The sequence below is a fragment of the Hippocampus guttulatus genome, chromosome 2, assembly GCF_054856545.1.
Source record: "Hippocampus guttulatus isolate MCC_2025c chromosome 2, RoL_Hgut_1.0, whole genome shotgun sequence".
Lineage (NCBI taxonomy): Eukaryota > Metazoa > Chordata > Actinopteri > Syngnathiformes > Syngnathidae > Hippocampus > Hippocampus guttulatus.
In genome coordinates, this window is record NC_141262.1 from 10,300,690 (window position 1) to 10,321,396 (window position 20,707).

General features: G+C 45.5%; 1 protein-coding gene across 50 annotated transcripts in view; it reads left to right on the forward strand.

Annotated features, from left to right (window-relative positions):
* LOC147208464 (protocadherin gamma-C5-like) overlaps window positions 1-17,122 on the forward strand; it is a 231,170-nt gene extending 214,048 nt beyond the window's left edge. For 38 of the 50 annotated variants that reach the window (XM_086135588.1, XM_086135795.1, XM_086135751.1 and 35 more), the window contains exons 2-5: window positions 10,215-10,273; window positions 11,529-11,582; window positions 12,920-13,017; window positions 15,056-17,122. In XM_086135588.1, the coding sequence (XP_085991714.1) occupies window positions 10,215-10,273; window positions 11,529-11,582; window positions 12,920-13,017; window positions 15,056-15,339 (495 nt within the window). In that variant the 3' untranslated portion in view covers window positions 15,340-17,122. Of the gene's footprint in view, window positions 1-3,781; window positions 6,516-10,214; window positions 10,274-11,528; window positions 11,583-12,919; window positions 13,018-15,055 lie in introns of those variants that run through there. The other 12 variants (XM_086135810.1, XM_086135847.1, XM_086135786.1 and 9 more) reach the window with 3 other exon arrangements.
* The last annotated feature ends 3,585 nt before the right edge of the window (window positions 17,123-20,707 follow it).

The following is a 20,707-nucleotide window of genomic DNA, read 5'->3' on the forward strand; positions in this document are numbered from 1 at the left end:
GAGGAGAGGATCTACATCTGCCATGTAGTAGCGTTATACTTGATTTTATTCTTCATTTTCACGATGGATGGATATTGTTTGAGGATGTCACGTGGTTGGAATATGGATTTTGTCTTGACGGTCTATTTTTCTCTGGACGGGAATTGATGTATTTTATTGAGAGAAGGATGGAAAAGACAATAGGATGCCGAGACTGGCGATGGCGAGCTCTTTTGTGGCATTTTGCATTGTGGACTACATTGGATGCACAGACTCGTTATAGCATCCCAGAGGAACTCAAACGGGGTTCCGTGGTGGGGAATCTGGCCAAAGATCTGTCTTTGGGGCTGTCTGAGATATTTGAGCGCAAGCTGCGTGTCGCCTCCGAGGCCGGTAAGCAGTATTTCAGCGTGGATGCGGGGAAGGGCGAGCTGCTGGTCAGCGACAGAATAGACAGAGAGGCTTTGTGCGGACAAAGCGCAAGCTGCGTGCTCCCCCTGCAGGTCGTCATTGAGGACCCGCTGCAATTGCATAGAATTGAGGTTGAAATACGAGACGTTAATGATAACTCCCCTAGTTTTACTTCGAATGAGTTATCCTTCAAATTAGCCGAATCTGCAGCGGTGGGCAGGCGTTTTCCTTTGAAGAGCGCAGCGGATCCTGACGTGGGAAGCAACTCAATTAAATCATATACTCTCAGTAAAAATGACTGCTGTTCCCTTCGAATAAAGGAAATAGAGGGTGGAAACCCCGTCCCTGAGCTAGTGCTGGATAAGCCTTTAGACAGAGAGAAGAAGGCTGTTCATAAAATATTATTAACTGCATTTGATGGAGGAAGTCCGACTCGAACAGGCACTTCAGAAATTACTATAAATGTACTTGACAGCAATGATAACTTTCCGGTTTTTGAGAGAAATCTCTACAAAGTAACCGTGAGTGAAAATGGTGTGAAAGGGACTATTATTATCAGACCAAAAGCAACAGATGCAGATGAAGGGTTGAATGGCGAAATTGGCTTTTCATTTGGCTCCACGACTCCAGATTCTGTGTTATCCATGTTTGACATGAATCCCGTTACTGGTGAGATCACTTTAAAGGAGAAATTAGACTATGAGACAACAAAGTCATATGACATTGACATAACTGCTAAAGATAAAGGCAGCCCTGAGATGGAGGGTCATTGTCGTGTGCAGGTTGATGTGATGGACTCCAATGATAATCCTCCTGAAATCGTCCTCACCTCTCAGCCAAAACCTGTGCGTGAGGATGCCCCGAGTGGAAGTGTTGTCGCCCTCATAAGTGCTCGTGATCTTGACTCAGGTCAGAATGGTAATGTCACATTACACCTGAAAGAGGGCTCTCCTTTTGCCCTAAAAAGCTCTTTTTCTAACGTTTACGCGCTGGTCACCAGTGCTGCTTTAGACCGAGAGAGTGTATCTGAGTATAATATTGAGATTACAGCCACTGATGGAGGCTTTCCTCCTCTCTCTAGTCAGAAAATGATAGCTGTCAGCATCACTGACGTTAATGACAACCCTCCTGCGTTCTCTCAGAGCTCGTACAATGTTTATTTAAGAGAGAATGGAGTAGCAGGCTTGATACTGTACTCAGTGTCTGCAAATGACCCGGATGCTGGTGAAAACGCCAAAGTGTCTTACTCCATCGTGGACTCCAAAGTGCACGACGTGTCCGTGTCGTCTTACGTTTACGTGAACTCGGAGAACGGCAGCATCTTCAGCATGCACTCGTTTGACTACGAGAAAGTCAAAGTGTTTCGGGTTCAGGTTGAGGCGAAGGACCAGGGCTCCCCGTCCCTCAGTAGCAACGCCACCGTCCACGTTTTCATCCTGGACCAGAACGACAACGCCCCTGCTGTCATATACCCCTCCCCCCACGCCGCCTCCCACCTGAGGGTGCCCCGCTCGGCCAAGGCGGGCCACTTGCTCACCAAGGTGACGGCCGTGGACGCCGACTCGGGCCACAACGCCTGGATCTCCTACAAAGTGGCGGAGGCCACGGACGCCTCCCTGTTCACGATCAATTTGTACACTGGGGAGGTGAGGACCAAACGCGCCGTGTCCGAGCACGACGACTCCTCTCAGAGGCTGATCGTCGAAGTCAAAGACGACGGGGAGCCGGTCCAGTCGGCCACCGTCACGCTGTCCATCCTGCTGGAGGACGGCGTGAACGAGCCCGTGTTGGAGCTGAGACACAAGGCGTCCGAGCCCGGCAAGAAAGGCGGCAGAATCACGCTTTATTTGATCGTGGCTCTGGCCTCGGTGTCCGTGCTGTCTCTCCTCACTTTGCTCGTCTTGGGCGTCAAATGCATGAAGAGCAGCGCGAGCGGGGCCACTTGTTGCGTGCGACGGACACTCTCCGATGAGGACAAGAAGCCCAACAGAAATCTGCACATTCAGCTCAACACCGATGGACCTATCAAGTACGTGGAGGTTCTGGGAGGAGACGTCATGTCTCAGAGTCACTCCTTCCGGTCGTGCATGTCTCCCATGTCGGAGTACAGTGATTTCACCTTGGTCAAGCCCAGTAGCACCACTGACTTTAAGGAGGTCATCAGCGTCCTGGATGCTTCTTTGCCTGACAGCACCTGGACCTTTGAGAGCCAGCAGGTGAGGGGATAATTGTCAAATGAAGTGACATGAACTGAGAATTCAAGGGGTTGTTATGTCTCAAGTTTAGTAAATGGCAACATTTCAACTTCCTGATTGACATGTTGCACAGGTACTGTTTTTATCCATCCATGTTTTAATCCGCTTTTCCTCACTGGGATCAGAGGGTGTGCTGGAGCCTATCCCAGCTGACTTCTGGCAGTAGGCGGGGTACACTCTGAACTGGTTGCCAGCCAATCATATTATCTTTCTTTCGCCTTAAAACGATCTCAAACAACATGCTGTGTCCGTAAAAGTTAAAGTAACAGTAGATTGTATTAAAAATAAAAATCACAATAAATTAATAAAATGAATAAAACCACATCGTAGTGGTAGTCGTAGTAGTGGTCATGTGAAGTCAGCAGCAGATAAAAACAGGCATTGGATGAGTCGCGTGTCGTTGGTAGTGTGGCGCATACAACGGAATGAGGTATTGTTGCTCATTTTCCCTATTTATTGTTTTATTCTCGATTTTTTGTGGCTTTATTTAAATGCTGGTATGGACAAGCCATTCCAAGTGCTTATCCCAAGCCCCGATGGAGGGAGGCTTGGAATCAGGCAGGGCATCCGTCTTCACTGATAAGGAAATGAGCATTGACATTGGAGAAGGCTCATTCAAAACCCAAATAGGAGAAATCTCGGAGGAAGGTTTTTTTTTTGTTGTTGTTGTTTTTCGGGAATATCTGATGTGAAAATATATTTAGCTTGTTACATTGTTTTTTTCTTGCTATTTAATTGAATATAATATTCCACCTTTTATTTATCACAAAAAAACTTTTGACCACTATTGTGCTGCTTTTTTGTCCAATTTGTGGGGTTGACCAGTTTGGATATGGCGCCCCCGTATGGGTGAAAATACTTTCACAACTTTTTTTTCACCACCCCGTAACACGTGAATGAACTAAAAGATGCACTGGAATGGAATGCGTTTTGGGTGCCTTTCACACTGTTTTTCCTCGTTACCAAAGCAGAACATTATATTTGCACATCGTTACCATTTCACTTTTTTGGTTGAAGTTGTTCCTCAAGCTTTGAGTTGGGGGTGGGGGGCACGTTTCCAGCATATGCGTGTACGTGGGAAAGTGTGTGCGTGAGTGAGAGACTTTCGTCTGCGTCTGCGTGTATGTTCCAATGGGGGGGGGGCTCTGTGCCCTCTCCCCGCCCACGAGTGGAGCGAGGCGGGAGAGAGGAGCCAGAGCGAAGTTGAAGTGTGGGGGAAAATGTTGAGTTTTTCGGCCTCGTTTCCCCCCGAAAATCGGCGGTCATGATCGCGTTAAAATTTCCCGTCACTCGCGTCAAACGGATATACTCGCCACCGAACTGGTCGGGCTCGTCTTAACCCAACATAATAATGGATACCAAACGGTGAGGGGAGAAGTTTCAGCGTTTTCCCGGACAATGGACTCCAGGCAGAGGAAGCGCCCCGGAGGAGGGGGCCAGCTGTCGCGGCTCTGCTGCTTTCTGGCCTGTCTCTCCTCCGCTTCCGCCCAGCTCAGCTACTCGGTGTCGGAGGAGCTCAGTCCGGGATCCATCGTGGGGAACATCGCTAAAGATCTTGGCCTGAGCACTCAGGGGATTGTCCGAAGGGGGCTGCGTGTGGTGTCTGAATCGGACACTCCGTATTTTGAGGTGAGGCAAGCGACTGGAGATTTGGTGATTAAGCAGCAGATTGACAGAGAGCAGATGTGCGAGTTGAGCTCGTCCTGCTCGCTACACCTTCAGATACTTTTATCGGACCCTTTGGAGATCCAGCGCGTCGTGGTGGACATCGTAGACGTCAACGACAACGCTCCGAATTTTTCAACTAGCAGCGTGTCTTTGGAAGTGTCCGAGGCGGCCGCGCAGGGCACGCGATTCCGCTTGGAGAGCGCGCACGACCCGGACGTGGGTACCAACTCATTGCGCACGTACCATCTTGCAGAAAATGACTTTTTTATATTGAATGTGGAGACTAAAAGTGACGGCAGCAAGTTTCCGGAGCTTGTGGTGGACAAACTTCTTGATAGGGAGGCGCAGGCTTCCTTTGAGCTGCTGCTCACGGCCGTGGACGGCGGGCAGCCGCAAAAATCTGGCTCGACGCTGCTTCTCATTAAAGTTTTGGACGTAAACGACAACGCACCTATTTTTGAGGAGTCTGTCAAAAAAGTGAGCCTGTCAGAGAATGTCGCACTGGGCACTTTAGTGACGAAACTGAACGCCACGGACGCGGATTCAGGTCGCAACGGAGAAATATCATTCATGTTTAGTAAATACACGCCCGAGCGTGTCGTTAAACTCTTCACCGTGGATACGAAGAGCGGGGAGATTCGCGTGAACGGCGAAGTGGATTACGAGAAAGCTACATCCTATCACATCACGGTGCAGGCCCGAGATGGTGGCTCCCCAGCGATGGAGGGCTCCTGCAACGTCATCGTCGACGTCATCGACGTCAATGACAACGTGCCAGAGGTCACGCTGACGTCACTCACAAGCCCCATCCGAGAAGACTGCGCCCCTGAGATGGTGATAGCCCTCATCAGTGCTCGGGATCTGGACTCGGGAAAGAATGGGGAGGTTAGTTTAACAATTCCGCAAGGTCTGCCATTCAAACTCAACTCAGCCTTCGGCATGCACTACAGCCTCACCACAGCCGGGCCCCTCGACCGTGAGATCGAGTCAGAGTACAAAGTGGTCATCAAGGCCACCGACGGCGGCTCGCCTCCCATGTCGTCGCAAACCACCTTTGTGGTGAAGCTGTCTGACGTCAACGACAACTCCCCTACCTTCTCCCAAAACTCCTACTCGGTGGACGTCCCTGAGAACAACGCTCCGAGCGCTCCCATCACCGTTGTCTCGGCAACTGACCCGGACTTGGGGGACAATGCCCGCATCACCTACTCCATTCTTCCCAGCATGGTCCAGGGCTCACCCATCTCCTCCTATGTCTACATTAATCCAGAGAGCGGCCACATCTTCAGCATGCGTTCCTTGGATCACGAGCAGCTTAAGGCCTTCCGTATTGAGGTCCAAGCCCGGGACGCCGGGACCCCCCCTAGGACCGCCAACGTCACTGTCCATGTGTTTGTGGTGGATGTGAACGACAACGCACCTATAATTGTCCACCCTGCATTTCCACAAGACAAAGGACTGCAGCTGAGTGTGCCACCGTCTGCTGGACCGGGGTATCTCATAAACAAACTTGTGGGGATGGATGCCGACAGCGGGCACAATGCCTGGTTGTTTTACTCCATCGCCCCCGGGCTGCATGCTGGCATGTTTCGTATCGGGGCTCACTCTGGCGACCTCCGCACAGCCCGCAAGTGGGCTGAGGAGGAAGAAGGCTCCACTTATGACATTGTGGTCATCATCCAAGACAATGGTGAGCCGCCAAAGTCCAGCTGGGTGAACATTACGGTCACGGTGGAGGAGAAGGGAGTCGAGGATGACGCTCCGGCGAGACCTCACCACACAGCATTCTCCCCGCGCGGCGGGATGTCGGACATCACCTTGTACCTCATAATCTCTCTCGCCTGTGTATCAGGTGTGTCTTTTATCACTTTCGCCGTCCTCATGGTGCGTTGCCTGAGGCACCGCGGGCACGGAATGGGCGACTCCGATTGCTGCTATTGCTGCTACGGGAATCATCGGTCTGGGCGCTACCACCAAAGGCCCAGCAAGGACCTGCACCTACAGCTCAACACGGACGGGCCCATCCGTTACATGGAGGTAGTGGGAGGCCCCCAGGATCCACACATGCGCACTTATCGGCCCTGCTACTCCACTATATCCAGCAGGAGTGACTTTGTGTTCATGAAGACGCCCATGCTGAGTCACAACAACACGCTCAACACCACTCTCAGCAGGAAGCACCTTATGAACTCGGCCGGTGAGGTGAGGAGATTAATGTGGGTTAGGGGCGGGGGGCAGGGGTTCCACAAAGTGTCTCAGAGAATCATTCTCCCTGGCCACAACCATAGCCACTCCTGTACCTCGAATTCCGCCATTCCAATGCTCATTTGTTTATCTAGTAGTTTGGTTGCCATAGCAGTGGCATTTTTATAGGGGAACCCCACAAAACTGCTTATTTTGGACAACCAATGCTCCGTTACTTACTAAAAAATGTACCTATTCACTTTTTTGTGCTCAAATGCCAAGTCTACGTAATCGATTTAGTGGCATCGTTGAGCCAAGGAACTATGTTGATGAGTTGGAAGGAGCTTCCGTTGGCCAGGTCATAACTTTGTCAGGTTGAAAAAAGTTGATGCCACTACGTAGCATATATAGGAAATTATAAAGCTTTTTGGATGGGCGTCAATCATCTCCCGCTGCAAACTACAACCACCGACAGTTAACCTAATTAGATAAATCTGCATAATTGCCCAAAACATTTTTAACCAGTCACTGAATCAGTTAAAAAAAATGCCAATGACTTGGCAATTCTGCTGTTTCGCTCCTGATATTGTTCAATCGGTACAGTTTTTAAAAAATACATTATGATCTTTTTAAAGGCAGAATTTTGGATACAGCTCTTTAATTGAATCATTCCATATTTTCAAGTGGATGTTTCTTAGTCTTCCGGCATAGTTGCCCCCACAAGATGGTGAGGGGAAAATGGAGAAACCTTGCGTGTTTCTAGTAGATGGATAAGAAGAAATAGCAGATTTAAAAAAAAAGAAAAAAGAAAAAAACAAACAAAAAAAAAAGTTCCCGTCAGGTTGATTTAATGGCTGAGAGGAAGACGACAGCTGAGTAAGAGAGGCAGGTGGGCTAAGGAAAGAAAATACTCAAAGGAACGCAAGAAAAAAAACCCTCACTATGGTTCAGAACAGGAAATCACGGGGTCACTTGTATGGCCCCTGACTTCCTGTTGTCCACTGATGAATAGTCGCAGCACTCTGTTCTTACTTCCTTGGTCAAAATGGTGCCTCTTTTGTATGAATCATTATTCAAGAGAGGTGAATTAACCCAAAGCCATCATGTACAGCACTAAACAGGTTGCGCTTTCTGCCAAATGCTTTCTCCATCATGTCGTTTTTCACCAAGCTATTTAACATACTTCCTCCATACTGAATTAGCTTCGCCCCTGAGGTCAGCAGATCGCCATCTGCCGCAGTGTTGCACGTGACACATGCTTTCAATGAGGACAAGAGAACTAGTGAGGAAGAGGAAGTGGCTTTACGCGCATGGCGGCAAACGGCGCTTGCTTTCATGCTTGTGGAACGGCGGCCATCATGTTAGCGCCCTTGCTTGTGGTTGTGAGCATTAAGTTGGACACATAAAGAACCTCACGATATAGCGGGTAATTTTAGAAATGAGCCGTGAGCTCCAGTGACTCATGCTCCCTCGCTACCATGTCCGTTCTTTTGTAACGTGCTGCTCCGGAACACTTGGTTTAACATGCCCTTAGCGATGTTTAAAAATAGAGCGTGTGTCCTTCCTTTCCATCAGCTCACCACTGAAAGCATCCATTCCCATTTCGGCAGCTTTAAAGTAATCAATACCAAGGTGTTATGTTAGTTCTTCCAGGTGTGTTTACGTGCAGGCCAGTCAGGTTGTTATGCAAATACAGCAGACTCGTATGGACATTTTCAAGCATCACATGCACCGAACTGGCTCATGCAGTACTGGGAAAATGTCCTCAGGGTTTTGTCGGTTACCTGCTCGTGTTTGTTTATTCAAAGCAAACACACGTCACGTTTCCTACTGGATGTGTTCTTCCTATCAGTAGCAATTGAACGGAGATGGGATAGATGGGGAATTCGACATCCTAGTGCTTGCTTTTATAACAACAGATAGGGTTGTGTGTGTATGTGCCTGAGAGAGTAGCAGAACAAAAAAATGACTTCCTCCTTTCAGTTAGAGCACCAGGTGCAGTCCAGCCAAACTATTTTAAACATCATACAGTTTATCAACTCTGCCTCCCAGAGTCCCCCCCCACACACACACACATACACATGCACAGTACACCAGATGGGTGAAAGCATATTTTGTCTGTCCAAAAAAACTTCTACTAGTTGAATCATACTTCATATTATACACAATTGCATCAGTACGTTTTATGTTTTATTTCAGCATGACAGATGTTCGCCAGATGCTCTCATGCACCGGTGAGACAACTGAGGCAGGTTGTAATTCGTTTGTCGAGCTCAAATATGTGACAGATGCTGACTAAAAGTGCCTTAAGATGGTATGAAAGGTCAAATCCACACTCTGGTGGGATGAGATGCACTCCGACCTGGCCCCTGGAGTCTATACAGCGCAAAGTATCGCACCGACAGTATGTTGAAGCCTTTTATCCAAGCAGCGTTTGTTTGATAGTCTTCGTCCTTGACCTCGATGTTGTTTGTGTGCCGGAGCCACACAGCTAGAATGCTGGGCCTCTTTCTGGATATTCGCCTTCACTTGTGGCTCAATCGATTTGTGTCAGATGGAACACACATGCCCGCACTCATCAGAGGCGTCCATTTTTAGAATGCAACCATTGGCCAAGCTGTGGAGGAGGATTGAGATCGACCATCCTCTTCTCATTCACAACCACTGCTGTTTCATTTTGGAATGGATGCTGATTTACCTTTGTCTTTGCGTCGTTTTTTTTTTTTTTTGTTATTGGAGTGATGTGGGAGGAAAGTGTGCATTATTATCAAGAAAATAACATTCATCTGAGCATCTTTCAGCTTTCCATCCTTCCCCTGGGGGTTGAACAAGTCTTTTAATAATGCACGCATCATCTTTGCCGCCACTCGCTCCGGGGAGCTCTCGTATCGAGTAGGAAGCACGAATGGAGCTCTGCCAGCCTCCATTCAATGCATCAATGCACAACAAGAGAAGCTGGGAAGAAGTAGAAAAGACGCGAACAGTCAGGACTAGATGGCCCACACTGCGTTCTCATGAGAATTTAGTAAGATTTTGTACGGAAAGTGGGAAAACGGGCCATCCATCCATTTCCTGTCCCCCGTTTCATTGTCACAGGAGGCTGGAACTATCGCAACTGTCTTGAAAGATAAAATGATGAACAGGTATTTAAATGATTCTTCAGCTGTGTGACCTCTTGAAACTGCATTTTTGTGCTACATGAGAGAAGTTTTGCACCAGATCATTTATAGCCTCTCTCTAATCTTCGCCCGCAGTCTTCACATTTTCACACAATTTCCACCTTGTTAATCTAGAAACATGTAATTAGGAAGTCACATGAATGTTAAGAGACATGGGAGAGGGAAAAAAAAACGGGTGCATAGTCAACTTTTCCATTTGATGCCTGTTTGTTCCTTGTCTCTTCCTCATCAAGCAGACATTTAAGGTTTGCTTCTCCCATTCTGATTTTCCATTTTGTGTCTGGGTAGTATGTGGTGATCCAGTTCCTGCATCTATTTATGCTGCTCATTTTGCATTTTCTGCTCCTCCACCATTGTTGGAACAACATGCGTGCAGAGGTTCGTTTGGTCTTGCTGCAACCACCCACATGCCCACGCTCGCGCACGCACAGATGTGTCAGCCACAAAAACAACATCACATGAAATCCAGTGAGAAACCTCATCAAATGTGTTGACCTTGGATGTGTTGCTCATGTTGCGACTTTTCTTCTCTTTGCAGCAAAAGCCTCCCAACAATGACTGGCGTTTTAACCAGGGAGCAAGACCAGGACCCAGCGGGTGAGTAAACATGACCTCCTCTTACTCATACACACAGAATGATGATGATGTTGATGATGATGGGTGAAGAAAAATGAGAAATAGCTCATAAGTGCCTATTACATTGTGGTCACAGGATTTTAAAAAACCCAAGTGTGAGGTAGTTTTTGTTTTTTCCGCCTCTCACACTCCTCAGTGATGGATCCCTGTTTTCTAAAATGGCTGCCGCAGCCTCCTCTCCCCCTCCCCCTGGCGTTCCTCTCCTCTCCGCTTGCTCAGGACTGCAGATGAGCGATGGTGGCCAGAGCTGATGGGGGAGGGGCGATGCAGTTGTTCTCGCCTCCTTCCCTGACATCCGAGAGGCGTTTCGAATCAAACCGACGCCATGGGGGATTTCTGCCTTCTAAACAATGCGTTTTTGGGCAATATGTGGTACTTGCTGCCAATCGCAGCTTCGTGCACACGTTATTTTTCTCCATGTTGCCATGGGGTAACATTTCATCATGATTAGTGCACAACATGATGCTATGTTCGTCCTTAAATCAATACTGCTGAGGTAATGGATACATCAAGCAAACCTTGCAAGGTTTGCTTCTCATGCGTGATTTGTAAATAGGCACTGATAAGATTCGAAACGGCGAGCTGGATCGTGAATTCTACCTTTATTAAAATCGCGATAATGTGAGTGAATTAGAGCAGACCTCCACCTGGGCTGAACAGTCACTTTGAACAAGCAGAGAATTGTCTATCTTCATAGATTTCCACTTCTTGCAGGATTATTTAATATTGACATGAGGATTCATGATTTCTTTTTTTTTTTTTTCTTGACAAATGAAGGCAGTAGAACCACATGATTTCTGCCAGGTCATGACAATAATGAATGGTCATTTTAAGCCATATTCGTAAACAGTAAATGGCCGCTGTTGACTTAATCCGCCTGACACACATATACCGGCCAACAAAATGACCTCCCCTTTGTGGATACCAAAAAAATGCTCAATTTTGAATGACACCGTCAGAATTATTTGTTCACCAATGTGTTGTTTCTTCTTGTGGTTTTACTTTGTCAGTGTCGTCGAACTGCATTGCATCAAACGGAGCCGTTTCTAACACAGTACGACAATTGCACAACACTACAAAGTACAACCAAAATGAAGGCCGGCGTGACAGTGTCAGTCAAAATTGCAGCTTTTGTCTTGGATCTCTTTGGGTTGTGCAAGTATACATTTGCAAAGTAAACATGTCTGTCAGTTTCTATAACTTGCTGTGTTTTTAGTCCCCACATGCCGTACGGTACACATATACGATGGACGCCGAAGAGTGGGACAAGGTACTCATTTAGAGCTGGAAAGTTTGGCCACTCTCTGCCCTTTGGAGCTGACCAGCGTTTGCGAAACTGAATTAGTCCTGATTGGTTTATAAGGGCGGAGAGTTTCCTGTAATTAGTGCACCCAGGCTGAGTGTGTGTGTGTGTAGCTGTATCTAACTCATAGAGCTTGTGTTAGTCTCCCTAAAAGTTTGATGGGGTTTGTTGAGCCGTGTGCATTTAGGCCACAATGCCTGCTGTGGCATTGGAAGGACTGTGGCACTTTTTTTGCGTGCAGTGTCGTGCCATATTTATATATGTGTGTGCAAAACCAAACAAAATGGAGCTTGTGTAATATCCTTGGGCTTTACTGTGTTGCCTCAATGTTTGTATGTGCATAGTGGTTGTAGCCCAACAGTATCACATGTGGCTTCTCGAGTAATCTATCAAGTGGACGGCGGGGAAGACGACGTGTTGCTCTCTTGAGTTCAACATGCAGGGGCAGCGTGCGGTTATCTGAAGACCAAGGCTCGATGTGCCTAAAATGTCCCCGGCGAGGCAATAAAACATGGCTGGAGGCTATAAACGCAGGCCTGGTCGGGTTGAGCGTCCTCCCCCTGGACCGCAAGTCTCCATCTTGCCCACAGGAAGTGATAATACTGACCACAGGAAGAGCTCAACAGCCACAGGATGTGATAAGTGAGATGCTCGTTTAGCCTAAATGAAGCGCTCACTTTTTATCTTTCGTGATGAGAGGGAGATGGTGGCTTCAAGCCAGGGCCTTGTCCAGTTTTGGAAAGCAGGTGTCGGGGTACGTAACCCCCCCCCCCCCCCCCCCCCAGTTAATCTTCTTTCCATTTAATTCTTCTGAAGCGCAGGGGTGTTTACGGCGAGCTTGTTGTTCATCACTAGTCTAACCCAGATTACAAATCAGCGTGACCCAGTTGTTAGCAGCACAGCTTGCGTTTGTGCAGCACTAGTGTGACTACGTGGAGAAAAAAATAGATTGTAGGTTTGCTTTGTTCCCTCCACACGCAAATTGCACTTTTTGAATAAGCAAGCCTGCCTGGAATTTGCTCACATGGAAATAATCAGTTTGCATCAACCCATGTTGACGCCAGCCCCAGCATTAAATATTTGAACTCGTATTTGCTCAATGGAACGATGGAAAGCACATATTGTACGACTTTGTGTGAAGGTTCAAGCACGCTTGCCACGCTTGACGCATCAGCACTCCACTCTTCGTCAGCTGCGATGCCACCAACACACAAAAAAAAAAGAAAAAAAAAAGTCAAGCCTGACCCACTGACTATTTACTGTCGGACTTACCTTCATCTTCTCTCCCCCTCCCACGTGGGTAGAGCTGCCGGAGGACCCGAGGTTGCCATGGGAACAGGACCATGGCCCCAACCCCCAACTGAAGCTGAGCAGCTCCAAGCCCTGATGGCTGCGGCTAACGGTAAGAAATAAATAACATGAGTTGAAGGATTTGTCACCTTGTTGATTTATTTATTTATTATTTGCTATGTGTTGTGAGCCAAAATTTTGATCATGAGCAAGAGCTTCTGACACGTCGCCACGCAAGTGCAGTGAAATAAAACAACTTCAGTTGTTTAATCGCTGGTACCAACAGTCAAACAAACACATACAAAAACAAAACATTTGTAAATACTATTTTAACGGCCTTTTATTATGTTCATATTTTGAAATTCAATGGTAATTTTCTTGAATAAAATCAGTGATAAAAATGATGTGTTTTTTGAGGGTCCGGCCTAGATTAATTCCATTTCAGTTCAATTAAATAGGGAATATTGAATTGATGTACAGTGGACTCCCAGTTACTCGCCGTTCAGAACCTGCAGCGTCGCCCATTAACAGATTTTTCCCATATTTTTAAAAAGAATATGTTTTCATATTTAAAGGTGAAATGTTTTGGGGAGTTTTTTTGGGTTGCAAGAGCCAATTCCCATTTTCTGTGGAAAATGTTTCTTTATTGAAGAATTATCCCATTAAAAAAAAAAAAGTCAAAATGTCAGGCAAGGCAATATGCAACCTTCCTTTTGCTTCACTTCTCATGTTCTGTCTCCTTTGCACTCACTACTCTGGTGACTCACTTGGAAAAGACAGTTGAACTATAAAAGCAATGTTTTAATTTAAAAAAAAAAGGGAAAACAGAATCTGAGGAGGGAACAGCTCTTTGGCAAACAAGCTCTCAAGTCATCAGTCAAGTTGCCACTGCTGTTTTCATCTCATTGTCAGTGGCGTGGAAAAAAAAATTTATCCTTCCTTGTGCTCATCCGTACCCACGTCAGCACAAAATAAGCCCAAGTGGCCCGTCCGTGTCATTAGGAAGGAAAAGAACATGCAATATACGATGAAGGTCATCTCCAACGTCGCAGAAAGGAAGGAAGTGGGATGTTGTGCACATTTATCAATACTAAGATTAAGCGCAAGGTATTTTCCCTGCATGTTTACGTAAAGGAGCAACGGAATCGGATGGGGTTGGGGGCAGGGAGGTAGCGTTTGTGGCGCTGCATTGCAGAGGCTGGGGAAGAATTATAAGCTGAGCAGTGATGCACACAGAGCAGAGGACAAAGCGAAAGACATCAGACTCTTTCAAGATAGCAGCACTAAAACATAGCACATTTTCACATATTTGATATTAAGTGAAAAAGAAAACCCAAACATGGCATCCCACAATTGTTTTTTTTTTTTCATGCGAGTCACAAAATTGCAACTTTGTCCAAAAGGCACATTTAAATTGTAAACCCACACAGAGTCAATAAAAACGAGTTTTCTCATCTCACGTTTCTTCACGAAATGCCGATCAGACATTCAAAGTACCTCATTATTTTGTAGTCATTTTCGCCGCTTCGTGTCAACAGGCATGCTTATGACACGTCTGTATGTCAAAAATCCCCAATTGAGCTCATTTTTACGAGTTGAACTAGTTTTAGTAGTTTACTAGGTGAACATTATGTTAAAAATATTTGATTGTTATTGAAATCACGACTAGTAAAAATGATCTGAAAACTTTGTATTTATCTAACCCCATGCCCCTTCATAGTGAAGACTTTCTTCTCAAAAAGATTTTTTTTTGTCAAGTACAAAATGACCTTTTTTACCTTTCAAATACGTGTAATTCAAACCTGTTTTTGTTGCATCCAAACCTTTGCTCAGTTGAATCAATGAGCACACTTCTTTTGTTACAGGTTTTTAAAAGGAAATACAAGAACATAATAACACTTGATAAAAGGCATTCTAAAGAAATAAACTGTTTTTATGAAGTGTAATCAAGCCAAAAGACACACACACACACACACACACACACACACAGACAAGATTATAAACTCACTTGTCGTTGCAATTTTGGCTCCCAACACGAAGCAAAAAAAAATCTCGGGTTTTGCCCACTTTTCAAATTCTATTTTTCCTCATAAGTTGTTCCCCTTTGCCTCTCCCTCACCTCCACTCCCTCCCACTCTTTCACCCAACAGTGAGCGAGGCGACCGGCACCCTTGGACCCGGCACGATGGGCCTGAGCACCCGCTACAGCCCCCAATTCACCCTGCAGCATGTGCCCGACTACCGGCAGAATGTCTACATCCCCGGCAGCACGGCCACACTCACCTCCAATCCTCAGCAGCAGCAGCAGCAGGCCATGGCCCAGCAGGCCAGCCAGCAGGCACTGCCACCGCCCCAGCCGGGCCAACCCGAGCCACCGAAAGCCGCCCAGACCCCCGCCTCCAAGAAGAAGTCTACCAAGAAGGAGAAGAAGTAGAAACGGAGGCGGAGGAATGCTCACTCGGGTCTGACGAGAGCTGAAACCCCCCACACCCCACCATCAGTTATCACACGATGGACGGTTCTGATGGTTCTTTGGAAGTGCCCTGAAGGCTCGGAGGAGTCTGAAAATGCCGAATGCTTCTGCTTGTAATCGGTCGATATTTGCTGGCTGGGTATGGGGGGTTATTGTGATTTTCTTTTCTTTTCTTTTGACTAAGACAAGAAACCTCCCAAGGTTGACAAAGCTTAAAAGCAAGTGATGTATTCTGAGAAATGTTTTGTCTTTCTTGTTGGATTTATTGTGCTCTTTACCTCAAGTGGGAAGTCAGCTGTTTTGAGTACGCTCGTCGCCATGATATTTCGATGTAGGGCCGGCCTTTGCAGGATCTTCAAGCATACCTTTTGCGGAGATAATAAGGCTGTTCTTTTACTGCTATTACAAACTTGTCTGCATGCTCTTTAAAGGTTCAAACCACATTGTTCTAGTTTAGAATTGCAAACTATGCATTGCAAAAGCAAAAGAGGAGGATGCCACACCCTCTCCCCCGCCCTCTGCCAAGTCGCTGGTGAACGGAATCCACATGTAGCATTTACCTGGCAAAAAAATACTTTTCTAACCATCGTTCGAAAAAGTAAGACATTAACCTCCTGCAAAGCATGTATCCGCAATGAGAGCCAACAGGTGTTGTCCAGTTGACCCCAACTCAGACCCTCACCGCCCCACGTTGAGAGCCAACCTGAAGTACAGTATTGCACTGACATTGGGTATCAATCACATTCTGATGAAGTGTTTGCCCTCACTGTCCACGTTATTTTGTTTGCTGCAATAGCATCGAGCGATTGTACGCGTAAGATATGAAGTCCGGCTGGTGAGCGGGAGGGATTGGAGGTTCTGGCGACCGCCACCAAATACTTGTTTGACCACGTCTCCAACCATTGAATGTACAGAGGAATCACTGTTGCCCCGCCCACCACTAGCTCAAATGCACTGACCTAGGCTGGGGTCAAAGGTTCGGCGAGGCGATACCACTCACCATACTCGCACTTGGCTAATATTAAAAATCCCCCCCTCCCAACCCCCATTTGCTTACTTGTAAATAAACACAAGTCCTGTTGATGGTATGGGCCAGGTGTTTGTGTTGTAGGGACCGCCGTTGTTCAACTTTTTCCAAAATCAAAGTCCTCCACAAAGCGTGGCTCACTACTGGAATGTGTTGCATTTCGTTTTCCAAGAAAATTAAGCAAACAACAAATTTAAAAAAAATCATAAATGAAAATCTAAGATGTTTTTCAACAGTTTGTGTTGCAATGTAGTAACTAAGCACCATGCCAACTAACCCGTCAGTGTAAATAAAACAAATGAAAGATAACTTTAGATAAGTGACACACGTAGAGTAGTTAACCTGTGATATGTGTTGCGCATATTTTTGTGTTCATTTTCTCTTCTATCTTTTATCACCCTGTAAAGAAACAACAAAAAAAAAGAATATGTTTCTATCCTTCTGTAACTTCTCAATGTTCTTTTTGCGGTGATTTGATCTTGTGCATTCTCTTTCTGTCCATATGAACAAATGACTACAGTATAAATATTATATATGTGTACGTCTGTCCGCTGCTGAATTAATGCTACTCTATCATGCTGTATTATCTTTCTTATCAAATGCTTAGACCCCTTCCCCTCGCCACGCTTTATCCCTCTCATTTTTATGCTAATATTTATATTGCTGTTTTATTTTCTCTTAAACACTGACATTTCAAATAAAATGATTACGAAATCAGCTGTCGCTGTCTTTGTCTTGTTTTCTCTCCATAACATCCATCCTTCCATCCATCCATTTTTGAACCCGCTTATCCTCACTAGGTTCGCGGGCATGCTGGGACCTTTCCTCGAGCAGTGGGGGGGCGGGGGGGGGGGGGGTACACCCGTAACTGGTTGTCAACCAATCGCAGGGCACACAAAGACAACCATTCACACTCACAGTCAATTGTTCAGCGTGTTCCATTAACCTGCCATGCATATTTTTGGAATGTGGGAGGAAAGCGGAGTACCCGGAGAAAACCCACGCAAGCACGGGGAAGGCCGGGGCCCGGAATCGAACCAGGGACCTCTGCACTGTGAAGCTGACTGGATGAAGTGTCTGATGAGGATACTGTACGTGGCCCAAATGAGGGAGAAACAGGAACAAAATTGATCTCAAAAACGTCATTGCACAACCAACCAAAACATTCATGCACTGCTCTGATGCAAAAACATCTATAAATAGCCTGCCGAGACATCACCGTGTCGGAGCAAGCGAGCGGTTCGGTAACTCACTGCATGCTGCAGATGTTGGGGGATGGAAGTACGGAGGGGATGTGGATTGAGGGCGGCGTCCCGATGCAGCTTTTTAAATGTGTGAACAAACGCTCAATGGTGAATTTGACTTCAAAAATATGTCGGAGACTTGCACGAGTGAGAACCCGCTACTTTGACTAAACATGGACCATGCTTTGACTGCCATTGTTGCTATCGCAGGAAAATGATGCTGTCTGACTACGTCAGCCTCTTGAGTCGTTACACAGGAACTATTCACCTATCATGAACAAACTAAACAATCAGTCATGAGTATTGAGCAAGTCAGCACGTGTGACACACAGAAATATATCTATGATGAAATATGTTGTTCCTACTGAAGCTCTAAAGCAATGCTGAGCTTTCTTGCTTGAAAAAAAAGACCATTAGCAACATAGGTACATCAGACATAGTCCTTTGCATGTAGAGAAAATGGCTGACTCCCCTCTCCCCGCCTCTCTCTCATTGTGTTCCGTGGTTGCTGTGGTAACCGTCAGCCCCAATGAGCACGGTGTTCTCCCCTCCTTGCGTTAAATCTGTGCAACAGCTATGTTGGTGTGGTCTTGCTGAGCTGCGGGAAGACAAACACATTGAACTATTAGTCAGAGCCCAAATCCAGGAAATGTGCGCGCACACTCTCACACACATTGATGAGTCAGACATAGTACAGCACTTTGGCCCAGTTTCATTCTTTGGTGGGATGTTGACATTCTCACACAATCTCGATTCCCATTTCAGATTTAAAAGGAAGATCATCCTCATTTTAGCAAATGGAACATCATTATTCTGTCATACTGCCATGTTAGAACCTAGAAGACAATTTTACTTTTCGGTAACATTTTAAGCAAAATTGGTCTGGCCCAGCTCTGGGGCAGACACGGCAGTACACTCGGCCCACATACCTCAATGAATGACGGTCCTGCAGTGGCCCACGTCTGGCATCCATGATGTGGGCCGCATTCGGCCCAGATCTAAGCCGCATTGTAAAACCATATCTGGCCCTACTCCGGCCCGACGCTGGGCCAGAACAGGTGCCTGATATCAGCCTGAATTCAACCTCAACTAAGCCACATCTTTCATGACCCATATTTGACCCACATTGAATAAAAAAGTCTCAAAAACGACTGTTATAAAAATGTTTATTGTCATAATTTGTGAACCTCACATATAACTCCACATACACTGGAAAAATGCACTTTTCTTTACTTAACAGTGAACACAAAGTCCAAATTGGGATGCAGCTTACTCTTGAACGGTATTTTTCTGTCCATCAAATTGATGCGCTCTCCATGTCCTCTTTTCTTCTCATGCTCTCCTTCCTGTCACCACCCGATCAGGAGCCAGATGTAGCCATCTTTTGATGGTGACATCAATTTCCTGGTCTGAGGCCCAAGATGTTAGGCTGTTAAGTCTCACAGTGGCTGTAACAACTGTAAGAAAACAAGAATGGACAGTGTGTTAGAAAAACAAATATTTGTACATGTCATGAACAATGAAGGGTCAGTAAAAATAACCCCTGAAATTTATTATAATAATAATAATAATACATTTCATTTATAAGCGTCTTTCAAGACACTCTAGGACACTTTACAACCAAAACTAAAGTAGGTGTGATGCTGTGGGGCGGAATATTTGCCACCAAAAACTAAACGTGAATAACTTGAATTACGTGAATTGAAGGTCAGTGGCTCGGATTAATGGATGGATTTGTATATTTTACTCTGAATCATATTGAATAACTGAATCTGAATTGTACAATCTGAATTTGAAACGATATACTTTTTTTTCTTTGAAACTGTATTTGATCCTCACTGAAAATTTAATTCTGTTTATTTTCATATTCAGTCTTACAAATACAAAACGACATTTTTTTTCAATGTCAGATTTTGTTTTTGAATTGAGGTACTAAGTTTTAAATTAACTTTATGGTCAAGTATGAAGTATCCGGTTTGTATTGCAGCAAACGGAATCAAAATTAATATCATTGTATTTCAGTGCAGAAAGGGTTCCTTTAGGCAGCACCTCTGACTGTTCAATCACCTACATTTTCACAAGTGATGTGTCGGTCGCGAACGAGCCGGTACAAAGTGGCTCTTTGAAGTGAACGATGAGTCGTTTTTAGCCGAAAAAAAACAACCATGTATAGTAAGGCGTTTTTAGCCAAAAATCTCGACCATGTGTAGTAAGGTGTGTTTAGCCGAAAAAAACGACCATATATAGTAAAGCGTTTTTAGCCGAAAAAAATGACCATGTATAGTAAGGTGTTTTAGCCGAAAAAAACGACCATGATTGGTAAGGAGTTTTTAGCCCAAAAAAATGACCATGTATAGTAAGGCATTTTTAGCCGAAAATAACGACCATTTATAGGAAGGAATTTTAACTCGAAAAAAACGACCATGTATAGTAAGCCGTTTTTAGCCGAAAACAAAATGACCATGTATAGTTAAGTGTTTTAACCCGAAAAAAACAACCATGCATAGTAAGGCGTTTTTAGACGAAAAAAACAACCACGTATAGTCAGGCGTTTTTAGACGAAAAAAACCCGACCATATATAGTCAGCCGTTTTTAGCCGAAAAAAACGACCATGTATAGTAAGGCGTACTAACCCGAAAATAGCGACCATGTATATATAGTAAGGCGTTTTAACCCGAAAAAAACGACCATGTATAGTAAGGCGTTTTAACTCGAAAAAAACGACCATGTATAGTAAGGCGTTTTTAGCCGAAAAAAACAACCATGTATAGTCAGGCGTTTTTAGCCGAAAAAGATGACCATGTAAACTTTACATGGTCATGTAACGCCTTACTATATACTTTACAATGTTAAGTATATAGTAAGGCGTTTTTAGCCGAAAAAAAACCCCGACCATGTATATCGTCAGCTGTTTTTAGCCAAAAATCATGACCATGTGTTGTAAGGCGTTTTTAGCCGAAAAAAAATGACCATGTGTAGTAAGGCCTTTTTAGCCCAAAAAAACCCCACGTGTTTAGTCAGGCGTTTTTAGCCGAAAAAAAAAACGACCATGTCCAG